The sequence below is a fragment of the Anopheles nili genome, chromosome 3, assembly GCF_943737925.1.
Source record: "Anopheles nili chromosome 3, idAnoNiliSN_F5_01, whole genome shotgun sequence".
NCBI classification, from domain to species: domain Eukaryota; kingdom Metazoa; phylum Arthropoda; class Insecta; order Diptera; family Culicidae; genus Anopheles; species Anopheles nili.
The window spans coordinates 45,712,686-45,739,916 of record NC_071292.1 but is presented as its reverse complement, the minus strand read 5'-3'; the positions used below and the strand labels follow the sequence as shown (position 1 = coordinate 45,739,916).

At 52.5% G+C, this 27,231-nt stretch overlaps 1 protein-coding gene across 1 annotated transcript; it reads right to left on the bottom strand.

Moving 5' to 3' along the window:
- Window positions 1-308: 308 nt before the first annotated feature.
- Window positions 309-26,518, bottom strand: LOC128724435 (uncharacterized). The gene is made up of 14 exons (XM_053818161.1): window positions 25,521-26,518; window positions 23,799-24,027; window positions 23,623-23,750; window positions 19,739-19,935; window positions 17,684-19,425; window positions 17,012-17,596; window positions 15,827-16,483; window positions 15,625-15,748; window positions 7,548-15,164; window positions 4,765-5,261; window positions 4,430-4,684; window positions 4,051-4,364; window positions 3,772-3,980; window positions 309-3,685 (listed from the first exon to the last, which is right to left on the bottom strand). Exons 2-14 carry the CDS (start codon window positions 24,021-24,023, stop codon window positions 3,537-3,539), a joined length of 12,699 nt encoding a protein of 4,232 aa, XP_053674136.1. The 5' UTR covers window positions 24,024-24,027; window positions 25,521-26,518; the 3' UTR covers window positions 309-3,536.
- Window positions 26,519-27,231: the final 713 nt, after the last annotated feature.

The following is a 27,231-nucleotide window of genomic DNA, read 5'->3' as shown; positions in this document are numbered from 1 at the left end:
TTCCTAACGCAGTAAATGGTTACGAATGTCGGATGATTGTACTACAGCATATTGATAAACGGCTTGATTTGATTCAGCAACACATGTACACAAACACACACACGTATGCCTGTTCTCCGGCAGCAACAAACGGGTAAAGCGTGTTAGATGATCTAATCTCATCGTTGCACAAAATTAGGCTTAAAAAAGCCCCACCCTAAGCACAAGCAATTGGGAAGGAATAATGAAGCAAAGTGTATGATGTGCTGTGTGACCATGTTTTAGCCGGCGCGTGCATTATGCAATTCAAGCTTTATTTTGCTCCCTTTCGCTCTAAATTTCGTGTAATGTTTTATCCGTACCTTTTTTTTATAAATTATTCCTATTTTGCTCCTCCCCCCTCCCACACCCATTCTGCTGAGTTGATCGATAGTTTCAAAGTCTTCTCGAGGTGAGGAAAACGTAACATTTTGTACATGGTTTTTTTGTTTATTGCAAAACATGCTTAAGCGTGCCTTAATGGTGCTTTCTGAGCAAACAACGCATAACGCAACTGGTTTAACGTGCGCGCTTTACTATGGATTAAGCGTTCTACTTATTATGTACGCAAAAATTACGATAGGACTACAATACTACATTGGTTTTCTACGTGCCATTGGTTTCTACCACGCCGCACTAAATAGCTGTTGCTCGTTCTCCACCTTTCTACACACAACAGGCAAACAGGACGATTTGCGAAAGCAGTAGTCGAAAAGCAAAATCTAAGCAGGCATGTTAAGGCTCAACTGTCCTCCTACATCCGTCACTCGGTAGAGCTGCTCGCTACAAACAACTCACTACAAACAGTGTTCACTAGTTGCACAATAAACAGGACACGTGCCGTTTACAAATAGCAATCGATTTCGCCCGCTCGTCTTCCTGGCGTAACAATAAGAATGCAAACAAAAAAAACAACGTCTATACAGGCGTCCGCTAAACAAACACACTACACTACTACCACCACCGCGCCACGAAAAGGAATAGAATCCACCGATCAGCTGGCCAAACTGGCAGCATTTCTACTAAGTGTGTCCCACAACAGGACATTCTTCACCCTTTAGCGGCCATTTTAACAATGCTTCATAAATACATGGCCACTTTGATGGCCGCTACCAAATCCAAAGTCGTTAGTTGAATGCACCCTAAATGCTCGGCGCGTGATCCTACAATTCGGTGTTAAGTGTTCAAATTTTGTGCACGAGTTGTGTGCGTGTGTGTTTATGTGGTGATTTAGTGTACTTTTCTTTTATTTTTCCCTCGATCCTTCTCTTCTCTCTCTCTCTCTCACTACGGGCATGTTTCCTTTACTACAATGATAGGGGGGGTTAGTACATCCTAATCGCGAAGTTCATAAGATTTTTTGCGTGATTCATGTTGGTTTCTTTTTTCTCCTTCTTCTTCTTCTCTTGCTCCATGATCTCCATGTGTATAATATAATCGTTTATCAATAGAACTGTGATATACAATGACTCGTTTTACAAAATACGTGTGTATATTGTACGTATGCGTGCGCAGGACACACAAATCACCAGTCGAATCGCACCTAAACGCGCGTGTTCCTGTTTGTCTCCAGATAACTTCTCTTCCTACGTGAGCGCTACTTCCGGTTCCGGTGTGTGTGTGCCATTTCCAACGTCCCCTTTCGCATTATCGCGCGATCTTTCGCTGATGCCGTCAATCATTGTAACATTGCAAACTCTCCAACACACTTCCTAAGCCATGGCTCTAGTACGACGGTGCCTCCTTGCATCTTTCCTCCGTTTAGAGCAGTTCAATCAATTGATCAAAGGTCGAGTTACAAGACTACTTGTATTCAGGCTCGTTTAATTCTAGCCCCATCATCAGCCGCACTGCGAACAAACGAGCACGGTGACGGAGGATCGTATCGTTACTATAATTATATTATATAAACATGGTCAGTCATTTGATTGATTTCTTTTTTTTTTAAATGTTGTAAGAATTGTAAATATGCTAAATTTGTTTACGTTTATGCATGCATGCATAAAGACGTACGTGCAACGCTGTGAGAGGGAGACATTTTCTACACATTCGCACATACTACTCACGCCGCAGCACCTGAATATGCACATACATTAAAGATTTCAGACTCAAGAGGAATCAAGTGTATAACAATCAGCGGTTAAACTGGTATGAAAAAGTTGTTTTTTTTTCTAACAAGAGAGAAATTGTCGCTCGTGTACACGCCCGATAAACGATGCCGTCTGCTGCTATTGCTTGACAAAGTGTTTCTCCGAAGGGAAGGAATATATCACGCGAACCTGCCTGGAGCGGTCTGAGTGTAGCGTGTAGCGTAAGGAGCAGGGAGGGGCATATGATATGTGTCCTAGATCAAATGTCGATGTCCGAATCCTTCGCCTTCAGCAAAACTCCTGCGTGCGAGGAAAACTAAACGTTCCATAACTCGATAACTACTGTTGCGCTGCTGGGTATCTCAAACACTACCGCATGTTTGTAACTGAACTAAACGTGCCTGCCGCGCCCTTGTGTGGCGATCCTATCGATTCAAAATTTCTTCTAAAATCACTCGCTAGGCTCGCAAGAAGAAAAACGAAACGGGCCAGCCTTTCTTTTCCGTGTCTGCCGTTCGTCCTGTGATCACGATCCTGTGCCTGCTGCTTGTTGTATTAACGATGGACGATAACTTATCGAATCGAGACGCAACGTCGCTGAACTAGAGAGGGCTCCTCCCGCAGAGATTGCTAACATTTTACGGAGCATAACGTTAATCATTAAACAGTGGCGGTAGCAGGGCATCCCTGTTCCATTTTGGATAGGACCTTGTTAATAACCGTACGCCTTGCCAAAAACATTGCAGATATGATTGATGATAGCATAAGATGGTAAGAGATGAACACAGAAAATATTTCTTTTTCCACATGAGGTGAGTGAGATGGATCAACATTCACATTATGACATCCTTTTTCTTGTTTATTTAACTTATCGCTACTCTTCTTTCGCTATCTCGCTTTGCTTCTTTCTTTCCGTTTTTCCCCTCCTACAACACGCACTTTCGTATTTCTCTCACTCACTGTCCATTCATCGCAATGTTTTTCATCAACTATTTTACTACTACTTGCTCAGATAGATTAACGCGCTCTTGTTCGCTTCGCAGCAGCTCTTTGTAGGCTCCAGAAAAGATCATACCTGAAACTCTTAAACTAGGGTTCTCTTATAAACCACAATATTTCAATATTGTATAGGTTGATTGCAAAGCAACATCACAATTCTATGCTCACACGTCTGCGCACGCTTCCGCTTTTTCCTTCCTCTTAGTTCTGTGTGAGGGTGTGTTCATTTGTTTTATTACTTTTTTTTACATATTGTTTTTGTTCATAACGCTTGCCCGTTAGCCTTTTCAATTTATGCTAGAGTTTATGCTTCACGCCTGCCTTTGCGCGTAATACTAAAGGGTGGTGAAGGGGATGAGGGAGGACGGGGGACGGGAGGAACCTGCTCTACTATAAGATTCCTCGGCTGTCTACGGGGGGTTCTGAAAATTATGTGGAAAATTTAGCATTTTCCAGGGACGGTCGCAGAACAAGCGCTCCTTCGACCCAAAAGTTTGGCCTATTGATCATGTTCTGCCACAGCGACAGCTCTTTACCGGTGGAATCCATCCATTCGACGGCTCTACCGTTGTGTTTACCTGGTTTTATGTGCAAAAAAACGGTAAAACAAAAAGCATTATTAGACAACAAAGCAATAAAGAGCGTAAAGCTAAAGCATACATACCGTGTCCGAGCGAGAAACGCACACCTCCCAAAAATTCGTTACTAGCCAACCGATCGTGATCCCAAATTGTAAGCTCCAGGGCCCGTTCGGACAGTTCCGCCAGTGAGACATCCTCGTAGACAAACGTGTAGTTCCACACCGGCGAGTTTGTTCGTTTTATGACCGGGGTCTTTTGCTTGGAGCTTCGATTTTTGTCCGGCAGCAGGTAGCTACGGGAGGTCGCACGTGGAAATGATGATTAACCTTCAGTGTTTAGGTCGGCAACTTTGCTTTACATACCTTTTGCAGAAAGCGTCACAGGTACCGTTTGACTTGATTGGTTGTAAGTGCTTCGCTTCCTTTACCAACACGTGCAACGCGCCCTTACTGTGACCGGAAAGCGTTGTAGAGGACGAGTTAGACGTCAGCGAGCGTGTGCTGAATTTCCTCAAGTTCAACGTTCCGAAGCCACTACCACCTGTTCCACCACCACCGCTACCGATAACGCCACTTCCCAGTCCGGCGAGTACTCCACCGTCACCGTCGGCCGAGACATACTTCAGGCCAACGATTATATCACCTTTGTACGCGGATAAATCCTCGAATGGTTCGCTCTAGAAACACAAAGTCAAACAGTCTGTCAGCTCATATTAGCACTTGAAATCGCTTGAAAGCTTACCCGTTCCTGGAGCTGATACCACTGGGGTTGCGGATTGTCGAATACCTTATCCTGCAGTCCCATCATAACTTCACCGAGGAAGTCATTCCGTCCGAACATGTCGGAATGCCACACGGTAATCCAAATGGTGCGCGTCTGCAAGCTGTTCAGGCTCATGTGAAACCGAAGTACCTCGTCGAATACTGGATTCAATGTATGCTTCTTAACCTTCGTCTTTCGTTTGCCGCTCTTCGATTTGTCCGGCAAAAGGTATACCTACAACAAGAGCAATGAAAGTAGACAAAAAATCCATGATTTAGTCAAAAGGAAGCAACATATGCTCACGTTCCCCGTACCTTCACATAAGGATCGCTGCGATTTCGCTTGGTATCGACCGCCGCCAGGTCCTTGCACTGCTTCACGTGAATCTCCAAGGCGCCCTGCTTGTAGTTGTACTGCATACCGAATTCGATCTGTCCGCGAACCGTAACAGTACCGTAGCGGCCTTCACCGGCACCCGAGTATACGCTTGCCATCGAGTCTGACCTCACACCGAGCGAACTAAGGCTGGCCCGATTCTGATGCATCGCCACCAACCGATCGATGTCTTCGTCCGATTGTGATGGCCAGTTATCGCTACCACCTCCGGCTGATCCGACGGGTGAGGACACCATACTACCTCCTTTATGGTGCTGGTGCTGATGTTGCTGCTGTTGCATTCCATTCGGTGCCACACCATCAGCGGAACGTTCGTACGATTCTCCTGCCACCGCTCGAGGACTACTGCCGTGAGGATCCTCGTCCGTGCCAAGTGCGCTCGCCGATTCTGTCAAGTCAGGACTATTGTTTTCTTCTACAATGAAAAGGAAAAGACCACATTTGTGGGGTTAGTTTTGCGTCAGCTTGCTTTCCGTTCAGAGGTTATGTGTCTAACAACGACATAGTGCCGATGACCAGCTTCCTCTTTTGGTGCCAGTTTCATGCTGGAAGACTTTCTCAAGCATGCATCCAGGGCAAATGAAATTTGTAAGATAGAAATCGCATGCAAACCAGCCCCGGCCGGATCAATAAACTGTCCCATCACAGTTCGCTTCGTGCTGACGGTAAAAACGCTAGCATCCATTGCAAGGATCTCCGGCATCACCGGTGTAAATGGGACAGGGGGCTCGGGTGGTCCGCTAACCTAATTCAATTTCTCCCAGGATCGCCTTCCGCTCGCGAAACGGCGAAGACAACCGCTTCCGGCAGCAAACGCGAAACTTTTTCCGCAAACTGTTCTCCCCGCAGCTGCTGACGTCGTCTAGCTCGAGCGTTTCAAGAAACCGATCCGAAACCGACCGGAAGCTATCGTTCCAACCCCAGCTGGCGTTTTTGTGCAGCTTCCGGATGGTGCTTTTCTGTGACGGTGATAGGGCGTCATATTCCGACGTTGTCCCACCCGTTGCAAGAGCCGCAGCAAGCTGCTCCTTGTAGGTTTCGAACGCGACGTCTACGTCCTCCTCCTCGTCGATGTTGTTACCCCCCGACCGACCACAGAAGGAAACCCCCGGACAGGGCCTGCAACAGAGACAGGAGCGCAACCACGAGCAGCACCATAATAGTCCACTCCATCGCAGCAACGCCCAGCAACAGCATCGTCGATCGGTTGATCGCGATTCCACCACGTCGTCACTGGCCGAATCGGTGGCGGTGGTCCTTTTCTTTAGTCCTTTCCCACCACCACAACACCGTAACCACGAGCAGCACTTGCGTTTGCGCTTGCTTTTCCCAGAATTAACAGTCCCTCGGTGATGCGAGGTCGCAGGTTTTTCCACCGCTAGTCGTTTTTCTTTTCGCGAAACACCACTCTTCGGTTCCACCGGCGTAACGGCGACGACGTTTTTCCCACTAGCGGCATCGGTTTCCCGCGTCCTAAAGTTAGAATACTTGTTCACGGTGCGCGCCTTCTTTTTCCACCATTTTAATTTGCCCATTATCCCGTCGTCCTTTGCTCGAACTCGTATCGCACACTCATCCTTCCGGCCAATGGATTACGCTAGCCCGCATCCCGCAGGACATGGGAAATTATTTTTTTTCCACCACAAAAACCACAAGATAGGTGGCCACCAACTGCAGGTGTGACTGTACGCTTTTCCACACCACCCGACGACGATCACTTACGCCTGCCAAGTACTGCAACACGATGGCCACAAACGATGTCCCTGGATCTTGTCAACCACCGGAGAGGGCACTGGGGCGTAAAGAGACAGAAGACGCTACCGCACGCCATTCCACGGGAAACTGGTTGTGAACCGAATGGCCGACCTGAGTCACTGATTGATGGCCATTCGTAGGTACAAACACGCACCGCCATGGGTTGGCGTAAAAATAGGACGATCAAACCAACGTCCAGAGAACGTCGGATCGCTCATGTCTGCGCGACATCACCCCATCGTGGAGCATTTTGGCGACCATACATGCTTGAGAGATACCGTATCGAAACCGAATTCCAAGCTGGACATTGAGCGCAAAATTAATTGACCCCCGAGGGCGCGACACCTCGGGTCAATTGGTCTTAATTGGTCCATCCATTGGCGGCTGTTCCGGCGAACCGGACACACAGAGGCGCGTTAGTGTGAATGAAACGAGAAAGATCTCTTCTTAAATTTGGTTCCCAACTGCTGGTGCCGAGATTGGACCTGGGCAGAGAGGGTAACAGATTTATAGATTAGCGTCGTGGAGGGCGAAACGAGAGCTCGTTTGATAACCATTTCGAGCTGAACAGATTACGCGCCTAATCGGTGCACGCACTGACGCAGGTTAAATTGGCCATTGAATGATAGGAAAGGTGTTTTATACGCAACATTGCGCAATAGACACAACATCTGATAGAATAGGTGTGCATAACCTTCAGGTGGGCTTCTTAGATTCGGTTTAAAAATCTACAAAATCCGCAAGAAGCAGTTTGATTATGAATAACTAAAATGATGCCTCTAAAATTGAACAGATCCCATTTGACAGGTAGATCAGGTAAGCTGGCATGTCTTAAGGTTCTACTCCCTAATAGAAATCCTCGTTCCTCACAAAACGACTGATGACAGAGCAATTTGCTGATCCTTCTTCCTACATCTCCGGTACGCGGGCACTTGAACAAACTTACCATTCGATAACTGCTGCAATCGATTACGGCGCTCACGACGCGGATACGGAGGCTGAAGCCCTGGAGCAGACATGGCCCGTTTAGGTGCCGACGGTGGCCTATTGAACCCGGGCGCTCGGTAACGCGCACTTTTCACGTTATTCTGCAGGAAGTGATACACGCTTTGGGACTTTTGTCCCAATCCCATCCCTCCAGCACCGGTACCGGTGCCAGAGGACACGGAACTCTTCGGTGAAGTTACCGTCCCCGACGTAGACGACGTCGGAGAGGAAGCCGCAACCGATTGCATGATGGTCTGAAGGTTTGACGTCGGTAACCGGGGCAGCGAGTTGGTCGTACCACTCGACATCGTGTTCTGAAGGCTGCGAGGAAGTGTCGATCGAGAAGCCAGAACCAACCGGTTGTTGGTGGTCCCCTTCATGACTCCTTCGTCTGAATCTGTGTCGGCGTCATCTGCCGCTACACTCGAAAGGGTTCGTCGTCGACCACCGGTGGACGAACCCTGCGAATAATGCTGATGATGGATCAGCTGTTGATGTTGCTGATGATGGAAGTGAGCATGCTGCTGGTGTTGTTGCTGTTGCTGCTGCTGCTGCTGTTGGTACGTGTTTGGTTGTTGCTGGGTTGCTTCCCACAGTTCCTCACGATCTCCTCCGATACTACCGCAGCTACGTACACGATCAAGCTGCTCTTGGCTGAGGTTTTGATTGTTGAACAGCAGATCACCTGCCGAGCGACGTTTCGCCACCAGAATCGACTTCGACGAGGACGAATTGTCGAGCATCGATAGCTTCGTTCGAGAGTCTCCGTTGGCTAGTAGGGCCGATTCGAAGCTACCACGCCATGAAAACCGCTCGTAATCGCTGGCTTCTCCACGTTCCTCCCCAACCATATCCCCACCGGTTCCGGAATGATACTGATAGTGGCCACCCTGTGATCGCTGATCGCTCAGCAACAGATCGTGGCTTTTGCTTCGTGGCAGCAGCATCGCATATGATGTCCCCGCCATCGAGGACGATCCTCCAGCTTCTGTGGTGGTTCCCAGTTCGTCCTCTTCTTCCTGTCCACCGATCATGGCCGGTGTGATTCCACCCGGAACTCGCGATCGATGGTGATGATGCTGACCATGATGGTGCCCGTAACGATCGTTACTTTCCGACGTACTGCTATCCTCATCATCCTCGGTGGTTGTGGCCGAAATTGCCTGATGATGGTGCAGATGATGATGATGCAGGTGGTGAAGATGATGCCCCGATCCTGATCCTCCGCCAGCCGAAACACTTCCCACACCGGATCCTGCACCTACAACCCCACACGTCATCCGGTCTTTCCGGTGGCTTCCGGCCGACATCCGGTGTTGTTTCGGGGACACACTGGCGTGGGATTCACCGCTACTGACTTCATGCATCAACGCCACCAACCGGCTTCCGATGTGATGCATTACTTTCGCGATCAACGGAGGTGACGAGGACGAACTCGTCGTTCCACCTTCTCCCGGTGTTGGAGCCGCTCCGTTCGATTTCACGTCCACAGGTTGTTGGCCATCTTCCGACGATGGGTCGTTCGAAACCACCTTCGATAAGGACGCCACTAACCGCTGGTAAACGAATGCCGTTTCCTTGCTCAATGGCGTGTGATGGTGTTGCAGATGAGGGTTTTGGTGATGATACGCTTGTGGTGGGTGTTGTTTCTGATGCCGGTGGTGAGCTACCAGAGGGGATTCCTCCTTCGCCGCCACCGTCACAAGCCCTCCATCACCGATGTCACCTTCTTCGTCCTTACGCACGCTACTATCGAACTTGTTGATTATTTGCCTGCAACTGGCGGAGATCTCTTCCTGCAATCCAAACGCACCACCACCTGCAGCAACCGCTGCGGCCGTTGTGCCCTCGAGATCAGAGCTAGTGTAATCAGACGAATCGTACGAATCCGACCACGTGTCCTCGCTGCTCAGGTACTCGACAATCTCGCGCACCTGCTCATCCCGAATGCCGGGTACGGTTTTCATCAACCGTGTTAGCTCACTCTCGAAGTACACCAGCTGTGGAGGTTTCGTGCGCATTCCTGCACGTGGCCGTGCCACCGGCGTGCTACCACCCTGTTGCGGAGTGTTCGACCCACTCACACCCGGTGTCGTGTTGCTCGAGTTGGGTAACTTTCGCGTGTTGGCGGATGCCGCCACGAGTGACTTGAAGAACTGGCGCATCTTGGACATCATCAGGTTTGTCTCTTCGTCCGAGCTCCAGTTGTTGAAGCTGTCCTTTCGCACCAGGTTCACCATACCCGGACCGCCAGCGCTTTTTGGCAAACTTTGACAACCGGGGGACACGGCTGAACGAGGTGCACCACCTTCTCGTCCTGTCGATTGTGTTCGTACCGCTTCCGGTAGTCCCGTTTCGCCGGAACTCTCTCGTATGTCGCTCTTGTTCTCCTCCTGGATGCCTTCTAGCTCGAACCGTGGTTCCGCGGGCAGTACGGATGTGGCTTTCGTCGAAGAAGCGTTGCTTCCGTCGTCCTTGAGGAGATCGTCATTGCTGCCGATGAAGCCGCTGTCTCGGCTGGTTTGTTTTCGCGAGTTTTCAATCCCAACCGGATGTGGCGCTAGTGTTGTTGGTCCGGTAACACTCGAACCGACCGTTTGTCCTGCCATCACATCCAGCGGTCCTGTGGTCAGTGCAGAAGGTGCATTGCGACATTCTTCCGGTTCGGAACCGATTGAACAGCCACCTTCTCCTCGCACAAGCGTCGTGTCCAGCTTCTTGGTCATGAACTTTTTCTTGCGCTTGCCCATCGTGTCATAAGGCGATGATTCCGATCGATCCGGTTGGTGTAGATAAGCCACCGAGGAGGACGCTTCATCGCAGGTGTCTGTCTCCGAGGAATGATCACCATCTCCAGCTAAAGCACTCGCTCCAACACCGGTACTTCCGGTCGCATCAAACGGTGAAGAAGCAGTAGGTCCTGCATTGGAACCGATCGAGTCCTGACCGTGTTCACCTCCAGTGTCCTTTCCCGCCAGCAACAGGTTGTCGAGGGAACTGTGCGATCGCGTCGCACCTCGAGCCCTCACCAACCGCTTACGGCGTTGTTCCGGACTGGCGTGTCCTTCGCTATCACTGCCCACGCTTCCACCACTGCCGTCGGAGCCATTTCCACCACCGCCACCACCTCCAGCACCACCGGACGCACCTCCACCGGTACGTTCGTTGCTGCTATACCCGAGAAAGCCGGTAAGGAAGTACTTCTCGAGGCGTGACGAGGCCAGATCGGCCACCGAATCCGTCGAATGATCCTCTCGATCCTGCTCGTGACATTCCATGGATGCACCCGAGAACCGGTTAGCTGAAGCACTTCCGGAAGCCGTGCCACTCCCAAGCGAATCGTGTCCATCGCTGCACAATGAGCTGCTCTCTTCCGACAGCTCGCTGTGATCGTCATACATGCCCGGTCCGTATACACCTGCACCACCGACGTGTCCTTCCACACCTCCCGTCGATCGTCCTGCACCGGTTGAGGTGCTTGAAGTGTTCACATCACCTCCCAACCCGTAGAAGAAGTACTTCTCAAGCTCGGACGCCGACAATCGATGGCCTGCATCCCGCGGTCCATCCTCATCATCCTCGTCACCGTTCAGGCCACCCTCAACACCGGTTCCCCTTCCACCACGCCTTCGCCCACCAACACCCGACCCGCGGGACTCGATCTCACTCTCCTCACAGCTTTCCTCCACGATCGTGTGCAACGTGAAATCGATCGCCGTGCGGTTGTAACCACGCAGCTCCTCCTCACGATCCGCACCGAATGACATCTCTTCGCTGGAATCATCCAGATCCGAATCGGTCGCAGTCGTAGTCGCAAATTCTTCATCCTCCTGGCTGATCTCCTCCACCCACGAATCGTCATCCGCCAGTCCGTCTTCTAGGCAAATCACCGCTGAAAGCGTGTTCCCACCGGTGACGACCGTTACGTCGTCGATCACGTTACCGATCTGCGTAGCAGGAGATCCCTCGTAGCTGTCATTCTCCTCCTCGTACCGTTCCAACGATGTGCCATCAAAACTCACCGCCTCCTGAGGTTCGAGACTCTCACCGTGTGAGGCACCTTCACTGCTCACTGCTCGCGTGATCTCACTGCTCACGAAACCAGCAGCTTGCTCACGATCCATGACGGCGGTGTTGAATCGCTCGTGATCTCGATTCGCTTCCATCAGTGCTGCAGCACCGCCCAATGATGGGTTTTGCTCACACCCAGCCGTTGAACTCTTTCGTTCGTCACCAGCAGCAACAGCAACAGCATCACTGCTCACCAACTCACCACTCGCGCGTTCGTGGTGGTGATCGCTGGCGCTGCTGCCGTCCGTCTGACGTTGCGCTGGTAGACATTCTGGCAGACTTTGGTTCGTTTCTGGCAAACTGTTCGAACCTTCCGGCGGTTGGCTGTCCTTGTTATGCTTCACAGACACCGCAGCAGGTTTCTGCTGATCTTGCACCCGATCTTGCGGGCGATCTTGATCCTCCTGCTCACTGGCACACTTCACCGTGGTCGTAGCTGTGCTGCTGCCCACAACCGAGAAGGCACTTTCTTCTGCAACGTTCACCAGAAGAAGTTCGCTTGCTGCTACTACTACGGCACCTTGCGTTTCACGGACCATCGGCACAACGTTTGCACTTTTCTCTTCTTCACCACCGTTACTAATGTCGGCCGTGATCATAACAAGACTCTTGTACTTGTTACTACTGCTGTTGGTGCTGCCAACAGGCGATATGTTTGGCACACTGCCCACCACCGTACAGATCGATTGGGGCGACGAGCTTATGTCGCCCCGAGCGCCACCAACACACGTAAACGGTTCACTGCTGCTGCTGCTGCTGCTGACGCAAGTCGCCTCCGCGGCCTGCTGCTGCGCTAGTGATGGTGATGGTGTACGCACTCGCGGCTCACCTGTAGCGCAGCCGTCCGTAGCAGGCTGTGCTCGTGTATCATCGTCGTCGTGGTGTTTTAGTTTCTCTTCTCCCTCCACGCTCTCGTGTGGCTGTTGCTGCTCTTGTTGTTGTTGTTGTTGCTGATGCTGCTGACCATCTGCATCGCTGGGCGGGTTAGCCCATGGGGTGGGTTGATCCGCCACTGTTGCACCACCACCAACACCACTAACGGCACCTGTGGCCGCAGCCGTCTCAACGGTACCTTTCTCTTCGATCCGTGGTTGCTGGTGTGCGTGCGACTTACCAACGTCGGTATAAGCCTGGGGTGGTGGGTTGCTGTCAGTTTCACCGTCGCTTTTGCGGCTTCCCCCATCCAATGATGCGACGCCGTGCTCCACATCCGCCCGTCCGTCATCCTCCTCCTCTTGTTCTTCCTCGTGGTTGTGATCGACCATCGTCGTGGCCAAAACGGATGCCAATCCGTCGCCCGGACTGCTGCCCACGAACGCGATCGATTCATGGTGCTGTTGTTGTTGTTGCTGCTGCTGTTCGTTTGACACCTCCGCATTGTCGTCGGATAGGGTTTTCACGCGTTTCAGAACCACAACACCACCATCGTCCTCCTCTTGGCCCATGATAGCCACACCAGCAACCTCCCCATAACCCGTGAAGGCGTTGTTCATCGATTGATTGTCGCTACTGCTGTCACTGTCGGAGCTGTTGCCATCACCTTCATCACGTTCCCGACCAGCCGGGTTGACCACCAACACGGCGTTAAACCGCTTGCCACCACTCGTTTCACGGGGAAGTCCTTCATCCTCATCCTCCTCCTCATCGTCGTCCCCGTCGAAGGAATATCCATCCTCATCCTCATCGTCTTCCTCTAGCTCACCGTCCGTGCTGCTATGGTCCTGATCGTCAAGATCGCGCTCTAAATCCCGCACCGACGATACCGACGAATGCACACTGCTTCCAGGTGAATGGAACGAGTACTTGCCCACTTGGCCCTTTGTCTTGCGACCACCACCCTCCTGTCTGGGTTGATCCTCACCCAACACACTCTCACTCGACGACGACGACGATGACGACGCACTCGAGGATGAAGATCGTCCTCCGGATTGTGCCAGATGGTACCGCAGCTCATACTGCAGGTAACCCTCGGTGGCAGGCTCCAGCTCGAGAAGGCCCCGATCCGCCGGTGGCCTATTTTTGACACTTTCTTCCACCGGTTCCCTTTCTAGGGCGCCTCGTGTCGTTGCCTCGAGCGATGGAATTCCGCTATCGATCCGGTTGACCTTATCACCGTCGTGCGATTTGGCGCCACCCGATGGCGATTGTAACACGATATCATCGTTAAGGGCCACCACCACCAACGACGTTTTATCGGGTTTCTCCTCCGCCATCGTTGCTGCTAAACGGTTGCCAGCCGATGGAAAGGCTCCTGCTGCAACACCAGCACGTACATTACTGCCCACCGTAATCTCGCGCACTCGGACGTCGCCATAAACCGCGGAACCGCCAACGACGATATCACTATCTCGCGCTTGAATGGGCTTCACCGTCGCAACCGGAACGGCCAACGGGCACTCACCTGCAGCAGCAACAGCAGCAGCAGCCCACGATGATGGTAGCCCAACATTCGAGCCCAACTCACTTACACTATCGTCGGTGGCATCAACGCTACCACTACCACCGTCATGACGATGCATCGTGGTAGGGTGGTGAACGCCACCAACGGGTGCCATTTTTTGCACATGCACTGTAGGGCCGATCTCCGGTGGGCCCTTTGATCGTCCTTTCGGGACTCGCCGCTCGGTGGCGCTGCTGTTGTTGCTTTCTGACGTCGCGCCGTGATTGCACGATGCACACTTTGGGTAGTATCCCCCCGTGGGGGGGTTCTTCCGAGGGCCAACCCCACCACCCACGGACACTGCCCCCGCAGTCTCCGCCAATCGCCGCCCATCGTTGTCACCACTTTCGGCGAACTTTTTCCAGAGCTGTTGCATCAGTTCCGTGGCTTCGAGAGGGTGTTGAGAACGTCCTAAACCGGGCCCTTCACCCGGTCCGGGACCATTATGCATGAGCAACAGCTGTTGTTGCTGTTCGTACAACCAGCTCTGGAAGGCTGCGATCGGAACGGGTACCGGAACCGGAACCGGAATCGGAACGTACTGCATCTGCCGCCGATTGCAACACTCGCAGTGACAGAATGCGTCCGATTTCCGTGTGGCCACATTGGGGCAGTGTGCGTGTGGTCCGGGTGTGGCTGCAGCTGCCGTGGCCGTTGCCGTAGCCGTGGCCATGGCTAACATCTCGTAGAAAAACGCACTATTTGTGCCATCGGCTCCAGGCATCATGTCCGGTTCGAAATAATCCCAATCGCACTCATCAAGCGACGGTGCAACCGGATGTCTGTGGGTGGGACGTTTCGCGTGCCTCATCGCGGACGAGGACGATGTGGAGCTGCTATCATACTCCTCCTCCTTGCTGGATGAATCCGAGCTGAAGAACACCAACCGGTACTCCTCGTAATCGGGTGGTAACACAACTCCACGACCACCTCCAATGGTTCGATGCCGATGGCCACCACCACCGCTTGCCGGTTGTCCTCGACCTGCTTCCGTTTCCGACGATGAGTATCCGCCCAGTGTGGCCGATTCGTCGGTCAACCCATCCGTACTGCTATGGCACTCATCTAGAGGGCGGCGTTGGTGGGTGGGCAAAAGAAAAGAAAAAAAAAAGCACAACCCCCACGCAACGCGGCACGCACGCCCGGTAAGGAGGGAAAAACGAAAATCGTGAGAAAAATACTGCCTGAAACACGCATGGGATCACGCTGGTTAACCCTTGGGTGTTTTTGTTAGAACCACACCGCAACCGCACTGACAAAAGGGTTAGTAACGCCAAGCCAAGGTGAGATGAGAACCACAACAAAGCGCACGATTAGTACAGCATCTCACGGCACTACGGCGAAGGTTAGACACTGCACACTAGCACCATTATGGAAGCGACTACCCAACCTGTTATTGACACTATTCCCTACTAACTACGGCACCGCATTAGCACGCTAATGGATCGAGTGACAGGTGTTAACGGAAATCTACAAGTGAGCGCGCGAGGAATAAAAAAAAAGCCGAACGCCCGGCAACACTTACGGTTGGCGGTTGATGATTTGCATTTGTTTTCTTCGCGCCGTTGCAGAACCACCTTCTTGAATATGACAGCGGCCGCCTCCACCGCGTTCTGTATCTCCGCCTCACCCAGTGTCGTTTTGTTGTCCTAGTTTGGGAGTTTGAAGCGTTACTAAAAGCTCTCGTGGGCTAATCTGTCAACTAGGCGGTTTAAGCGCCTACTCACCTGTGACGGTTTGTAGCTCAGGTTGATGTGCTCGTCGCTGCTGTTGTCATCCGATTGATGGCCGGCACTTTCAGAGAAAATACCATCGTCCAAGGACTTCGAGACGTCTTCGTCCTGCACCCGACCACCATATTTCTCCTCCATCAGCTTCGAGGCGACGATGTCGAGGCTCTTAGAGTCACGCTTTTGCAACCGTTGACGTTGCAGGATCTGCTGGAAGGCGGATATCTTGCGTTGTCCGAACGATTGGAAACCTCCACCAACTGTGGCACCACCTCCTGGTCCCATGGTTCCGGTTCCACCGCCTGTACCTCCGAGCGTTGCGGAAGATCCACCGTATCCGCTTGTGGCGCGAGTGTTGCTGCCACTGTTCAGTGCCATGCTGGCTGATTCCGAGGATCCTGAGACGATACCCGTCGAGGATGGGGAAGGACCACCGCCATCTGGTGAAGGGCCCTGGTAGGGTTGGTAACTACCGGGCATTAGGTTGGACGTTTTGGAGCTGGTTGTGCCACAATCGAAGGATTTGATGTTCTTCCTGCGCGGGGAGGTCGCTGAACCAATCGCACCCGTCGGTTTGTGCTGGCGTTCGTGCAGTTCTGTGAGGGGTTTTGGGGACGGGATCTTGGTCGAGTCGAGCTTCTTGGAGCTGTACATCTGGAAGAATGGAATGAAGGCGAAACGGGTTAGAACTAATGCATGATATCAAGCTCCTGAGACCGGATGTTTGTGCAACGAGACGTTCTTTTAGTTAGTTGTAGTTCAGGTGTAACATTTAACCTAGCTTTTAGAACTCATGTTTTATATGGGCATCGTTTACCATAAGACTGGCCAATGTGGACTGTTTTAAGTATGTTTCTAAGCTCCGAGCGTTTAATTTTAACAAACCATAGTGGCTTTGAGACCACATAGTGCTAAAGCAGGCATCTACCGATTATGTGATGTATGATCAAATTACAATTCAAATTCAATTCAATATTCATAATCAAAATAACAAAGAGCATAGTCTTAGGCACAAATGGACTGCAAGAGAACCGTCCCCGTAAAACGCTAAACCAACTAGAACCTATCCTCAGAAAGTATGTCACAATCCTTCACCTCAGTGAACTGCTATTGCAACCTCATTTAGGCCCCGGAACTTCCGATTGCATATCGAATTGAGGCTCACATTCCAGCTCCACTCACCTGAGTGTCCTTTTCCGGATGCGACAGCGAACGTCTGGTGATCGGTTTGGGTGGTTTGGCCGCCGGAGCTTCCTCCGAAATCGAGCGCATCGTTTCCGGTTTTCTCTTCACGGGTTCACCACCCTCCCTGCCGGCCACCGGTGCTCCAGAGACTCCACCACCCGTTCCTGCACCTCCACCGGCATCACCGGCCAGCAGCAGTTCACCTGCACCGTGTTGTTGCTCATCAACCGCCGGATCGTACACGTGATCGCGTGATTTACGCCTCGATCGCAACCGATCTTTCCGGTTGCCGAATCCATATCCGCCACTGCCACCTCCACCACCGATGGATTCCGGGCTGGAATCGGTGGCACCCGTGGGTACAAACGGGGAGAACCGTTGCTGTTGTTGTTGCTTCAATTGTACCGGCATCAATCCGAAGACTTGTTCATTCGCAGCACCCAGCGTCAGCTCGTGATCCTCGTCGTAGTACTCCTCGTACCCGGTGGGTGCGTACTGGCCACCCGACCCGACCCCGTACACCATCGCATCCTCCACCATCGTGACCGCGGCCATCGTTTGCTTCGCCTCGGCGAACGTTTTCTGTTTGGGAGATGAGGATGATGAGGACGCGTTGGTTCGTTTGTCTGCGGCTGCCGGCAGCTCGTCCCTAACGTGCTCTTGACGTACCAGTCTTGGGGAGCGGCTGCCACCACCACCACCACCACCACCACCAATACCACCGGTGGTCGGAATCTCGGGCAGCAGACGGCGTCCACCCTCGCCCACCGTGCCCATGATGGCCGCCGCCGCCGTAGCCCGGGTGGCTGGTGGCGTCATCGTGTACTCCTCGTTGCTGTGGCTGCGCACCTTCATCATCTTGGACGCGACCACGACCGCTGCCGCCGACGCAAGCGAGGACGAAGATGCGGCCGTGGCCGCTCCTCCTCCCGCCACCGACGCCGCCGGAGACGCACCGCCGCCGCCGCCGCTACCACCAAGGTGCGTCGGGAAGTGCTGCTGTGAGTGGAAGGGACGTGGTGCGGGTGCCGCAGGTTGGGGAAAGAGAAAGGACGCCTTTTGACGGGGGGACACCGGCATAAACTTGCCCGGTCCGTGCGTGGGCGCGTGCACCGCCAGCAACCCACCATCCGGTGGACCGGTGAGGGACGTGCAGGAGGACGCTCCGGCCAGCAGCGGTGCCGCTGCCGTCGGTTGTTGCTGGACCGCCGACAACGTCGGTACCGTCGGCGTCGGTTGCTGGGACGTCGGTGGTGGTTGCAGCTGGGAAGCTGGAAGCGTGTTTTGGCGTGCAAAGTCGGGGGAGCGCTTGAGGCCGTGCGGTGAGAGTTGCTTTTTGGGAGGGGATGTGGGAAGCAGCTTCATGTGCTGCTCGGGATTGGGCAGGGTTGCCTGCCGGGTCATTTGGTAGCTGGCCCGTGTCCTCCCACCCGTCTGGTGTGCCTGGTGTGGACTCGTGCCGCTACTTTCACTCGCACCCGGACCCGATTCGGTGCCACTGTCCGGCGATTTGTTAAACGCCAACCGATTCGGGGATGTTGGAAGTTGCCGTGGCAGTTGCTGTGGCGCTTGCTGCTGTGTCCCGGTCAAGCACGACGACGACGACGATTGTTGCTGTTGTTGCGACTGCTGTTGCTGCTGCTGCTGCTGCGGCACCACCTGGGACGAGGCAGAAGGCGAAGAGTAGGATTGAATCTGCAACAGGAAAGGGTCGTTGGTGTTCGAGGGAAATGTGGCCTGCCGGACAAACGGTGGCAACCGGTGTTTTCCACCCACCGGATCACCCCCCACACCACCATCCCACTGGTCGGGTGATTTCGAGTACAGATTGGTGCGACTATTGGGCGACGAGGACATCAGGATAACGGGGCCACTTCCGTGCGGGAACCCCCCACCAACCGTGGGTTGGTCATCCACCGCCATCGGTATTTCGTGCGGTTTGCACGGCAACGTCGATTGGCGCCGGATCTTGTACCGTGCCGCCAACGGGGACCGATGATCCGAACCGGTCTCATTATCCGCCTCGTTATCCGTGTGATAAGGACTCGTGCCACCGTACTGTGGGCTAGGGCTAAGCTGCTGCTTCGGTGACACGGACACCGGTGGCATTAGGTTGTTGTTGCTACCGAAATAGATCCCTTCCGGATTGGGAAGTGTCGATTGGCGTGGTGGCATCGCCCTTCGCAAACCCATAGGGCGGTGCTCCAACCCACCCCCGTGCCGGTGGTCATCGTCCTCACCCTCCTCCTCCTCCTCTCCGTACTCGTCCTCGTCCGCCATCGAGAGCGGGTTAAAGTAGGGATGCTTCACCAGCGACGGGTAGCTGCTTTGCGACTGTTTGCGTGGTAGATGCGGATTCGGGTACGGTTGGACATCCGGATCCCGCGAGGCACCACCGTCATCTTCCGCATCTGCAAAACAAAACGGTGGGAAAAGGGTCGATTAAATGGCGTGATGGTGGTGGTGGTGGTCGTCGCCGAAAAGCACAGCGCAAACAAATCGAATGATCCTGCGATCCTGCCGCGCGATTAACCCAGCTCGAATGAGACAGAAAAAAACGCAGAATGAAACGGATGGCCGGGACGCCGGAAAAGCCGAATATGAAAGCAGGGGCGTTGTGTTCGTCCTCAACCGATGAGCATGGTGATGAGCATGATGAGCATGGTGATGATGATTGCTTGATGATTGCGCTCCTGTGGACCCTCCTCAGGCTGGCCGACTTACTGGATATCGTCCACGAGCGCCGGATGCTCTTCCGCAGCCAATCCGCCGTCGTTGTCCCCGCTGCTCCCACCGCCGTCGCCCCGGAAGCCGGGAGATGGTAATCTTTCGAGATGGAACTGCGCCGCTTCAGATTGCTACTGTCCGCATAATCGCTCATCCAATCGCTTTCGTCGGCCAGCTGGCTCGGTCGTTCAGGGCTGCAAAAGCAAAATCGTACGGAAAATGTTAAACAAACGTTCTTTGAGAAGGAGAGAGATAGAGAGAGAGAGAGAGAGAGAGAGAGAGAGAGAGAGGTGAAGAGGAAGAACGCATTTGAAAGGAGCAGCGGTGGGAAAAAGAACCTCGTGGGGTTGCCAAACCACCCCTTCGAGTAGGGGGGGGAGGCCCAATTCTTGGAGTGTGATTAACAACAAAAACCAACACACGCACACACACAGTTGAACGCAAAAAAACACCGTTCTGCGCATCTGCTAATACGTATTCGTCCGTGACCGAAACCCACAAGAGGCAACGGGTTTTTTTTTTCATTTCGCGAGACCAGGCGCACCACCGGGTGGGTTAAAAGCTGCTAACATGTTTGAAGAATGATAAGTCACGTAAATTAATACTCCCAGTGCGGGCAATTCGAGCCCGCGGCGCGCGGTTTGCTTTCCGCACTTTCCGGCTCTCGTAATGTTCCGTTGGCCGTTTGTCGTTTGAAGGAACGGTTTTTTTTTGTTGTTTTTATCACAGGGTGGTGTAAATACAAAAATTGTACTAATCAGCAAAAAGAAGCAAATGAACGCGTAGAATCGACGACGGCGACGACGACGACGGCGACGATGGCGAAGGCAGAAATTGGAATACCTTGGAAAAGGGGGCGTTGTTGAAGGGCGGAAATTACCACCCCCTGTCGTCATCCACCCTGTCCTGGGGGAGAGTGGCGGCGACACGCGTGCATAGAAATGAGTCGTACGCGGGTCGTTTTCCGTTCACTCTTCCACCCTCGGGGGTGGCACTTTTTTTTCTCTCCTCTTCAAACACTCGACACTGCACTATGGGTATGTTGATGCGTAAGTGGAGACTTTCGTGACTCGCGGGCGTTAATCCAAACGCGCATCAATCGCAAAAAAGAAAAGAAAAATAGAAAAACCCGCCGCTCTCGATGACGGGCAAGTGACACTTGTTCGATTTGATTGGAATCCTGACATCGGAAACGGTTGCTACGGGCTACGTGAGGGTGAGCGAGCGAGACCGCACGATCGCGATCACGCGCGCGAGCGAGAGTGAGACCGACGGCAACGCTGTCTCTGTCAACTATCCCAACGTACGGCAACGTGCTTGCGGTGGGCTTTGTGTTTTTAGCCGACCCTGGCAGAAGAAGGAAGTGCAACAAGCAAACACATACACACGGAGGTGGGAGATCGTTTTTAAGGATGTGTGTGCGCACACACACGGGGCACATGTTCGACCCGGCCAAGCGGTGAAGCGATGAAAAAAGCCTACTCGGGGTTGGTTAAAAACCCACCAGGAAACGCGTGTCCCAGGATCCTACCTACCTGTTGTCCGAGAGCTGGGCTATTTTTAAATACACCCCCCTGCTCACCCCTTTTCTTGCACCACAATTCCTTGCCTTGTCTCACCTTCGGCCACCAGCCGTGGGTTCGATTTACGTTGCGGTCGAGTCCTGTGCACCGTACGGGTGAAGCAAAACAAAAAAAACGCGGATTTTCGTGGTACTTCTGCTGAATGATGGTGTTTTTTCCGAAATGCTGGCACAACTCGACCTCAACACACAATCACGCGCGTGCACTTGGCCCCGGCCGCAAGAACTCCCGGGGGGGAGAGCATTCAAACAAACAGAAAAAAACCCGTCCGCGCTGCTCAACTGTTGCTTGCGTTCTTAACCACGACTCCGCACACAAACCCAGCTCCAGCGCGGTCATACGCACCGTACGCAGCCGAAAACACATGCACACACACACACGCGCGCGCAGAAGGTGGAGCGCACACGTTTGGGTGGGTGTGTGTGTGTGGGTGTTGGTGTGAGCACTAAAGCACTCGCTCGCTCCGATGCTGTTGCGTGTTGACAGCGTGAGCTTTCTTTGGGTCTCTCTCACTCTCACTCTCATTCTCTCACTGAAGCTCACGTCTCACGAGCTTTCAACGAGAGCGCCGATCGTTCGCCCCGGGATGACAGGTGCGCGAGAGCACCCGTACGAGTGAGTGAGTGAGCGAGCGCGTGAGAGCGAGAAAGCGAGATTGTAGTGTATCCCGGGAAACGCAGGACACACAGCGCGGCGGCTATATAGCACACCGCGCGCGCGATGCAGCTTTCAGGGATACATTTGTTTTGACGCGTGCACGAGTGTGGGTAAGGTGGGTTCGCGTACCAAGCACCACCACCACCGGTACACGCGCGTGAGACGGGACATGTGTTGCTTCGCAGCCAAAGGGCGCCTGTTGCTAATTGTGTAGTTGGTTTCGGTACTCCAGCAAACAAAACACTGTTCGTGCCCGTTAATCTGTCACCCTTTTTTTTGCGTCGAGTGCATCCGTCAACATTCGGGCGGGTGCTTGGGCGGTTGACACACACGCACATTGGGTGGATGAACGGCAACAACAACAACAGCAAAAGAAGGAAATTCCCCAACCCGCGGACTCTTTGTCGTTCCACCCACCACTCGGCGAGCTATAGAAGGTCCGGATGACGGAACGGTTCGATGAAACGACGACGATGATGATGATGACGGGCGGAAATTCTACACTCAGCTCCCGGACCCAACCCGACAACCTCACGGGGCTTTTTTTAGCTCGGCTTGAAACTATCAATCATGCTCGGTGCAGCTTCCGTCTCGTTCTCAAACATCTCTTCGTTCGAAACTATCTTAACTCTTGAGCGCATAAAGCTTTTGGCGAGGTGCAGTGAGCAATCAGCGGTGCACGTTGCATTGCAGTACGGGATTTATCGCTTTTCTGCTGAATAACTGATGTGCAGTAAATTCGGTATGGTTTTAATTTAAAAAAAAGTTCCAGCTTGCGCGTTCATTTCCGCGTTTGAACCTTCTTGCAGTAATGGGACGTCTTACGCATTTTATGAACACGTGTTATGCTTTTTAATAATTGTGAGTAATAAGCAATAGCGTACTTGTTTATATAACTTCGTTTGTAGAACCGTAAACATCAACTAAAATGGTTTAAGAAACAGTTTACAGATCTTCCGTATTGATTCCTAAAAAACTTTCTTATAGCTATATATTCATAAATAGTTTATAAAATATCTATACAAAATACAAAATACAAATATACAAAAAAAATACAAATAGAAATACAAATATACAAAGAATACAAAAAAAAATCTTTAAAAACGAATGAAAAATGGTACAACAACCGTTGAACGGTCAAGGCCTGCCTTGTTAGGACTTTTTCTAAAACTTAACATTTTTAAACGTAGCCGAATTGTTAGTCCTGCGTACAGAAAATAAATACAAAAACGATGTGTTTGTTTAACTGGCCGTTTGAATAAAAGTGCGCGAAATATAGCCCACTTTCATACGTTTTTTATCTTACTTTCGAAAACTGTTTAGCAGCACACTAACTAAGAATCGTTCTTCTAGAAGCTTTATAGGCCAAAAAGGACATCGTTAAGTGCTTAAAGTGAAATATCCCATTTCCCACCCGCATGTGACCGCTGTAAAGCTGATGCAGCACTGAAGGGTTTAAGCAATAGTACCACCGAAAGGGACAGAAGGAGATGGAGAGAGAAAAAAAACCCCAAGAAAAAGAATCGGTCGTTCGCGTTTGTGCAGCTCGCAGAACCCAAATATGGTCAAGGAACGCGCGACCGACGTGGCATGTTGGCGGTTGTAGGTGGTAAAAATAATCAAAGCTCGCCCTACACTTACATGTGCCGAGGGCCATCGAAGGGATGGCGCAATGGTTGCGTCACACCACCCTTTCCCAGGCCGGACTCCGCCAGCATCTGTGAGGTAGCTGGGCCAACTTCCTGATGCAACTGTTGCTGCTGCTGCTGCTGCTGTTGTTGTTGGTGATGATGGTGATGGTGTTGGTGGTGAAGAACCGGCAGGGCATGCGTTGGATGGGCAGCCACCGGATGTTGATACTCGCCGGTCGATGTGGAACCTCCATCACCGCCAAGCAGAGTGGGTCCTTTCGATGGGGTCCTTTCGGATGAGGATGACGCTCCCGGTGAATGGTAGAGGTTGTTGTTGGTGTGCAGCTGGGTAGGACCGCCAAGGGTTGCCGTCCCGGGTGTTGGTGGTAACCTGGCCCGACCGCTGGCCATCGTCCTGGAAAAGGTGCAAGAGACTGTTTGCTTACTCGTGGTATTGGTTTTTTTCTTTTGTTTTTCGTTTTTTTTGCCTCACACAAAATGCCCAACCCCCCCAGTCTGTTTGCTCGGCGTTGTTAATTGAATCCGCAAGCAAAAGCAAGCACACGAGAGCACGAGTGGGAGGTGATCATTCACCCAACACGTGTGCGCCTCCACCGCGAAAATGCACATAACCTCACTTCTCGGTGAGGGAGAACATCCTGTTTTTTTTTTGCAGCCCTTGTTAAGGACGTTGTTCTTACGTGCTCAAAAAGGCCTATCTTGCGTGCGACACGGTTAGGAAGCGGTCAATTTCCTTCCCCCGCCCCATTACCGGAGGTCCTCGCAAGGAGCCACCCACCCGCCGGTGGTTGTCGGTTTCCTTTACATAACACTCTGCTCCTCCACTGCCGCCGGTGCGGTGGGGATGTATTGATTATTCCGATGATATCTTTCATCTCGTTAGTTTGCAGCACGCCAAACTAATAAAAGAAAAAGCCGCCCTGCGCCCGGGAAATGTGCCGCATTGACGTTGGTGTTGTGCGCGGCAAATGAAATTTCCCGTCCTGTGGGCCGAGAGGGTGACGTGGTGCGTGGTGCGTGGGAGAGCGGTCGCCTTTCGAGAAGGGTGTCAAGTACAAGAGAGAGAGGAGGAGAGGGAGAGAAAAAAAAGCAACGATCCAATGAATCATGCCAGGGCGGCCATGAATCCCATCCGCCATGCCAGTGCCGGTGCTTCGTAAGGACTTTTGCTGTAATGTTGTAACGTTAATTGACCGGCGTGCCGCTAACGACCGTGAGAGAGAGCGAGAGAGAGAGTGAGTGAGAGAGAAGGCGACCGACGGGAAACTTATGCAATCATTTTAATTTCCCCGCGACCACGGGCGGGGTGGTTTATTTCAGGTGGGAGGATTAAAGTGTGCCGAATGCCGAAATTAACGTTTCATCAATCATTTTTCGTTCTTTGACCGGTCGCAGGCACGAAAGTGGACCAAAAAGTGTCCAAAACAAAAGGCTCAGCTCCGTTCAGAACGCATTGGATGGTTCGGTTTTCGTCCTTTTTCGCACAGCACGCCACAAGGATATGCTTTCCGTTGCGCGGTTGCATTTTGTTTCCGCACTCGCACAACGTGTCAGGCTTTAACTTGTTGCTTGCGGTGCATAAACGCCTCAGTAAAGCCCGTGATTGTGTGGCTGGGCGGGTGTGTGTGTGTGTGTTCTTTGCTTGCCACCCGCGGATGAATTAAATCCTTCTCCCCCCACCGACCAGCTTTCAAGGATATGTGGAAGGCATCTCAAGCACGTGACAGATTACTCAACGGGTTGGAAAGTATCATTAACTCCCTCCCCCCTGGACATCCAGGATAAGAGAAAGGACGAGTGGGTGAGTGAGACCGACAGGGAGGCAGAGAGAGAGAGAGAGAAAAGGGTTGGGTGTTGGAATTTTAAGATTTTTGATCATAATAATACCTGCCTATCCGTTCGTCGTTCGATGGAGAAAGCTGAAGCGTGTGCGAAGGGGTTTCCAAAAATTTAAACACCGCTACGTACGGAATTTCGTTTCACAACGGGCGCCACTTATTTAGAGGCTTCCCAGGTTCCTTCTCACAACGACCCACGACGCCTTCCTTTCCGCTCTGCTCAACAGACTCCACGGACCGCTTTCACCGCCTGCACAAACGTTACGCCATTTTCCGCCGGGGATCGAGCACTTTTCACGCACGCACGCACGCACGAAGACCCTCACACACACGCAGACTGGGGTTTTTCTTCACGGCAAGCACCCGCTGTTCTTCCTTTTTGCTCCGCACGGAGAAAAAAAAACACCGCACCTGGATTGCCTTTCTTTGTGGGGGTTTCCTAATGGGTACGGGGGAGGGTGGCAAACCAAGGGGTTTTCGATTTTTGCGAGCACTATTCGCGTGCGTACGCTTTTGTGGCCGCCCCTTTTTTTGGAGGCGGGGTGTTTTTTTTTGTTGTTTGCGGCCACTCAGACGCGCGCTATTTGTCGCACGTACGAGCCCGGGCAGGATTGATTATTTGCCAGCATATTTGGCTGGGGCTTTTTTCTTTTTTCTTCTTGCTTCTTGCTTCTACTTGCTTGACTGAGCAACGAAAGGATTTGCACACACACGCACACGCACGCACTCACGCAAACACACACACACACGCTACACCCCGCTAGTGGGCTAACATTTTGTACAGCACTGTGCCGCGACTCGCGCGTCCTGGGACGGGGCTTCTGGCTCTTAGTAGGCTGTGGAATAGCCTACTAAGGACGAACGAGAATGACGACAGCAGGGACAACGACAACGACGGCGACACAGGGATGAGATGAGGCTGATGATATGCGCTAAATATTACACAAAACTAGCTGCTCACATGGATGCTATTCTACGGTCTGGAGGCTATACCGAGCAAACGGAACGAAAAACGAAACGAAACGGCGCTACGAAACGCTCCATCAAGCAGCTTCAGCCGCGTTGCCTTTGAATAAATCAACCGTCCAACGAACGAACTAACAAAAAAGTGCCACCCGAACTTTGCAAAACGCTCGAGCCACGGGCGGCCGCGCGTTATCCTGGCCGAAGGGTGCGCGCACCAACACATAACCGTCGCGGCCGAGCGACCAGTTGAATATTTCATTCTCCGGAACAGCCTTTTCACCCCCCCCCCCCCACCCCATTCTTGCGTCCGTTTTGGTCCTTTTTGCCAGCGCCACCGATGAACACATAGCTACAACTCACACAACCTATGTGAGAGAGTGAGCGAGAGAGTGAAAGAAAGAGAGAAAGAGAGAGAGTGCTGGGGAGCGCGCGGCCGATTTGTGTGTATTTACGATTCCGATTCCGTTCGTTTTTGGGTTGATAGCTCCTAGCGCGGGTCCTTTGCGGACTCAACGCCGTACACTAATACAGATCCGGCACGAAGGTTTGGAGATTTTTCCGGAACGGTCCCGGCTGCTCGAGCTTTACTCCACGCGCAACAGGAGAGCCTGTGGGTTGCTCCTGTTGCCAGCAACAGGCCACTGTGGAGCAACAGGAGAGTTGCCACACACAGGCGCACACGAGTCCTTAGTGGCAGGTGTAATGCTTGTGTCTTGTGGTGTCCTGGCGACCGGCCGGGGGGGGTAGGGTTGGGATGGAATGTTTCTCGTTGGCGTTGGGAATGTGTGCGGGCT

Bases quoted from the DNA above. Each gene is read 5' to 3' on its own strand.
- LOC128724435 (XM_053818161.1), bottom strand. From the start codon at position 24,023: ATGGCCAGCGGTCGGGCCAGGTTACCACCAACACCCGGGACGGCAACC. The intron at 16,484-17,011 runs GTGAGTGGAGCT...CCATTCTTCCAG, and splicing joins ATCCGGAAAAGGACACTCAG to ATGTACAGCTCCAAGAAGCT. The intron at 3,981-4,050 runs GTATGTAAAGCA...GACCTCCCGTAG, and splicing joins TGTGACGCTTTCTGCAAAAG to CTACCTGCTGCCGGACAAAA.